Here is a 5365-nt window from a genome sequence, read left to right on the forward strand (position 1 = left end):
AACCACACTAGCTCCCATCTTAATCATAAAAATAAAACAAGTTTATGTAAGAAGTATTTGCATTTCTTATTATTGCATTTGGCCCGCGACCCTCAGATCGATTTTAATTTTGGCCCTCTTAGGGAAAATGTATTTTTAAATTTGGCCCTCTCAGTGAAAATGTTTGGGCACCCCTGGTCTAGGGCTAGAGTTAAGGCTACGGCTAAGGATAGGGCCAGAGTTAAGGCTAAGTCTAGGGCTAGAGTTAAGGCTACGGCTAAGGCTAGGGCTAGAGTTAAGGCTACGGCTAAGGATAGGGCTAGAGTTAAGGCCAGGGCTAAGGCTAGGGCCAGAGTTAAGGCCAGGGATAAGGCTAGGGCTAGAGTTAAGCCTACGGCTAAGGATAGGGCTAGTGTTAAGGCTACGGCTAAGGATAGGGCTAGAGTTAAGGCTACGGCTAAGGATAGGGCTAGAGTTAAGGCCAGGGCTAAGGCTAGGGCTAGAGTTAAGGCAAAAGCTAAGTCTAGGGTTAAGGCTTGAGATAAGATTAATTAAGCTCACATGCACACCTGGTAGTGTCACACTAAAATGCATCACAACACTAATCTCAGTAACAAAGTAACCATTGTTAACTGTTGACTGTTTTTTGTATTCCAAGCACACGATACGATTTCACAGAACTCTAGTCTAATCTCAGTTTTTAGTCTTTTCACTGTTGTCTGGGTTCCAAACATTTGTTCTTTAGTGTAAAAAGGGACGCAGAGGGTTTGTGCTCCATTGTCGCTCACGCCACACATGGASTGTGAATCTTCAAAGTGTCTGGTCAGGAAACATCATCCTCTTGTTGCAGGTTCCTGCTGAGCTTCTCCCTTCATTCCYCATTCAGCTCACGGTCTAGACGAGACTAATTGAGTGTTGATTCAGACTATTAACCATCTGTGCCTCTCCCTCCCCCTCCTCCCTCTGTCCTCACCTTTAYGTTCTCCGCAGGAGTTTGCAGGACGTGTAGGATGCTGAGAGTCTTTCCTCCTCGCCGCCGCTCTCCGCCCTGTGCTCCATGACCTGAGAGCGCCGTCACAGCGGGAGGAACCAGCACCAGAACGACAGAGGAAGAGGAGGGCAGGAGGCCGAGGAAAGAGAGGGAGGAAGAGACTTTCTGTTTTGTTACAGTTTGTTTTGTCTCACGGCGATGGCGGCGACTGAGGCCAGCGCGGCGCCGATGGTCCAGGAGGACGGAAAACCTCCTGAAAACAAGCCGACGGAGGAGGAGGAGCCGGAGACAATGTCCAACTCAGAGACTGTCCACAGCGAGGTGGAGAAAGATGGCACGGCCGATAACAAAGAGACTGTGAACAACGACACAGCTGCACCGCCGCCCAGCTCCGAGGAGGGAGGAGCTGCAGCAGCAGGTGGGGAGGCGGCACCTCCTCAGAGCTCAGAAAACGCCTCCRCCGCGGAGCCCAAGACCTCCTTCCTGGACTCCTTCCTCAACAAGAGTGGCCTGGGGAAGGTGATGGGAGGGAGGAAGAAGAAGGAGCACAGTTCCGCCGCAGGAGGAGGAGAGGAGGGCGCCGCCGAAGGAGGCGAGAAGGAGGGAGAGAAGGCAGGCGAGGAAGCTGCGGCGGGTGAAGGAGGAGCAGAGGGAGGTGCAGAAGGGGAAGCAGCGACGGACAAAGCTGCGGAGAATGGAGAGAAGGAGGACGAGAAGAAGGAGGAGGAGAAGAAGGAGGAGGAGAAGAAGGAGGAGGAGAAGAAGGGGAAACCAGCGGAAACAAAATCTTCGGTTCGAGATCTGATCAGGAAGCCGGTGGCGAGGATCTTCTCCCATCGCAGCACCGAGAAGAAAGACGGCGCCGCCGCAGAGCCCGAGAAACAAGTCAAGGTCCGGTCCAAGTCCCTGGACCGTCTGGAAGATCCCGAAGCACTTAACGCCGCCTCAGACACTACCGTGGAGGAGGGAGGAGCAGCGGCAGGAGCAGGAGGAGCAGAGGAAGAGCAGAAGGCCTCGTCCTCCTCAGCCACGAAGCACATGAGGCGCTGGCACTCCTTCAAGAAACTCATGGCCCAAAAGGCTCACAAGAAGAGCGGCGGAGCAGAGGACGGGAAGGAGGATGAAGAAGGAGGCGGGGGAGACTCCTCCACGCTGGACTCCAAGGAGTCTGGACACAAGAGGTGGAAGCTGAAACGCTCCTGGACCTTCCAGGGCCTGAAGAGGGACCCGTCCGTGTCCGGCATCAGCGGCAAGGCCAAGAACTCGGAGAAGGAGTCCGCCGAGAAAACGGAGGAGGCCGCGGGAGGAGGAGCAGAGGACGGGGAGGAGGCCAAGGCCGACGCAGGGGCGGAGGAGGCCAAGGCGGAGGGAGGGGAGGAGAAGGCGGAGGGAGGGGAGGAGGAGAAGGCCACGACGGCAGGAGGGGGGACGGTGACGCATCACGCCAACGAGATCTGGACCTCCTTCAAGAAACGGGTCATCCCCAAAAGCAAACGAGCCAACACCGAGTGCGCCCCCACCGCCGAGGAGGACGCCGCCGCCGCCGCCGCCGCCGCCGCCTCAGGTGAGATCAGCTGTAGGTGCTGCAGGTGATCATAAGAGGTCGGTTAGGAAGTCATCTGTTCTTGTTGCTCTTAGAGAAAACTGTTTTGAGGTGTTGGTCTGAGCTGGGAGCTACATTTGCTTCCTAACTTTTCTACAGAAATTTCCATCTGTCCATCCTGAATTTGAGCTCTTGAAGCCGTGGTTGGAGGTAAATAATCATYTGATGACCACAGAAATAAAACTAGAAGCACTYGGAGAGTGCAAACCTCTGCCAAGGCCAACTTCCTCTATCCTGTTATAGTGAAGAATYCTTCGAAATATTTCTGGATCCGCATTGAGATCCGGATCATCACCAACATTTAGTGGTCTGTTCCTTTGGCCAGTACCCAGCTGTGGTAAAAATGTCATGAAAGTCCAATCATAAGTTGAGTAATTTTGTCCACAGTCAGACAAACGGACAGGCAGGACATTACCTCCTCCCTTGGTGGAGGTAATAAATGTTGAAAAAGCCTCTCCCTTTAGTTCGAGGAAGCTTTGATGTTTGGTTCTTCATCCTGAAACGTTTGGAGGGAAAATGTTCAAAACATGAAGCGATGTTGTTAACAAGTCGGAGCGTGTCTAAAGACCGGTCCGGTTCCTGACCGGGATTCCTAAAAGGTTTTTTAAACGGCAGGGTTTCTCTTAGAGTCTCAGCTGGACACCATTAAAGATTCAGCCTCTGAAGACGACAGTCTTCACGCTCATTTTGTGTCTGTGAGCCAAAYCCAGAAGAAAAGCCTTCCTCACTCTGGGGGGTGAGGATGGGGGTGTGTAATTCAACATTTTCCCCAAATTCAAATTACACCCGAGCTGCAGTCAAAATGAAAAGCTAAATTTAGCTCCTGGCTGCGTTAAAAACAAGAAAGAGAAGTGGAACAAAAATGAAAACGGGCTGAGGCAAAATGGACGACGTGTCTTCATTAGRGAGGTAATTTCTGAAAGTAGGACGCTTCGTGTGCCGACTTTAACTTCCTGTTTCCACATGAATTTACATCAGAAGAAGGATGTGTTCAGAGAAATAAGACTGATGATGGAAAACAGACATTTGTTGAGTTTTTCTTTCATTGTTCAGAAGTAGGACCTCAGTTTTTCATTTTGAACATTTAGATTAAGAAATATAGTAAACTAAAACTCTCACCTGCCTTTTACCGAAGGGAATTCTATTTTTAATGTTTATTTTGTAATTTTTGTAATTCTGCCAGAGTTGGGTAGTAACTATAGTTACATTTACTTGAGTAAGTTTTTGGAACAAAAAGTACTTTTAGGAGTATTTTTACATACTGTACTTTTATTTTTACTTAATTCATTATAACCCCCCAGTCACCCCCACTTTGACCCACCCTCTCATGTACAYATCACTGCTCTTAAGTAAAATTTCTGGATTCTACCCGCTGTGAGTGACCAAAGTTCGGTCCACCGATTGGTTCATTCATCTCTTAAGCCCAAATCCCCGGTTTTCTACTTTAATTAGTTTTAAACACAGACATGTTTGGTAACTACAGAAACCATTTCTATGAACATAAGACTGTCAAAATTACAAGTAGTTGAAGATAAAACTATGAAAGTGAAAATAAAATTGATTTAAAAATTTGATCACTGAGATATCAAAATAATATTTGTAGTAAATAAGAGGCAGAATGGTTTTTTTTGTTTGTTTTTGAAGTTTTATTATCACTACTTCTATAAAGTTCCGTATGTTGTAATCATGATTAAATGCATTAAAATAAACAAATTCAAAGGTGACAGATCTTTGTAATACTTTAATCACATAATGACTTTAATTTCTGGATGTTCGGCCCCTCAGCTGTTGGCCTGTGAGGGCCCCCCGGAGTGATTTAGTTCAATTGAACTAACTGAACAAACAATTCAATTCAGAATCAGGTCCAAAATCCTGGTCCTCACTTTCAGAGCTCTTCATGGCCAAACACCCAAGTACATTAAAAGTCTCATTTCCCCTTACAACCCCAGACGAGACCTCCGCTCCCAGGATCCAGCCCCCTCATTATGGTTCCCCTCACTCGCTTTAAGACCCGAGGTGACCGGTCCTTCTCCTCTGTGGACCCCAGGCTCTGGAATAAACTCCCATTTAATCGACGCTCCCTTGATGACATTGTCTCTTTCAAGAAACACCTAAAAACCTGCTTTTTTACTCAAGCATTTAGCTAACCATTCACCATTAATGACAACCTACCCCTTGTCTGCTCGCCATCCATGGGTCTTTATATTATTGAACATACGGCATATCCCCCCACCCCCTTTTTTTTTTTACCTCTGTTGCTTTTTGTATTATTGTATAAATGGAATCACTCACTTCTTGTCCTGTTCTGCCTCGACTGTGTGTCTGAGTTACAATTTAGAATTTATCAGTGTGCATTGGCAATACACACTATTGTGATTCGTTTCCCATCCAAGTCATCTCAACTTTGCCATGCTTCTCCTCCTGCATACTTTGTCCTAGAGCTGCCRTTGTAATTTATATCTGTAAAGCTCTTGTGCCAAATGATGGCTATGCCTTTTGGTGCCTGTAAACCTTATAGTTTTTGAAATATTAATGTTTATTAAATTATAATGGCAGTCAATGGAGCCTTGTATTGGTCCAATACTGCCCCCTGCTGCATCTACACAATATGGTACTGCACCATAGCTTTATAATATTTAAACTCAGTAGTTCAGTGATTACAATGTTAATATGATTGTATTTTCATGTTTTACGGTAATACTGTCTTTATGTTGTCCTATTGCTGTAATACAGTTGTGGTCAAAAGTTTACATACACTTGTAAAGAAACATAATGTTATGGCTGTCTTGAGT

General features: G+C 47.0%; 1 protein-coding gene across 1 annotated transcript; it reads left to right on the top strand.

Moving 5' to 3' along the window:
• Positions 1-942: 942 nt before the first annotated feature.
• Positions 943-2502, top strand: LOC106534110 (myristoylated alanine-rich C-kinase substrate; the record flags this gene model as incomplete). The annotated part of the gene is given in 1 exon segment (XM_014030626.1): positions 943-2502. A coding segment is annotated over 1 exon segment (1334 nt), but the record flags the coding sequence as incomplete, so codon positions are not given.
• Positions 2503-5365: the final 2863 nt, after the last annotated feature.

Source organism: Austrofundulus limnaeus, unplaced genomic scaffold (genome assembly GCF_001266775.1).
Source record: "Austrofundulus limnaeus strain Quisiro unplaced genomic scaffold, Austrofundulus_limnaeus-1.0 Scaffold1092, whole genome shotgun sequence".
Taxonomy (NCBI): Eukaryota; Metazoa; Chordata; class Actinopteri; order Cyprinodontiformes; family Rivulidae; genus Austrofundulus; species Austrofundulus limnaeus.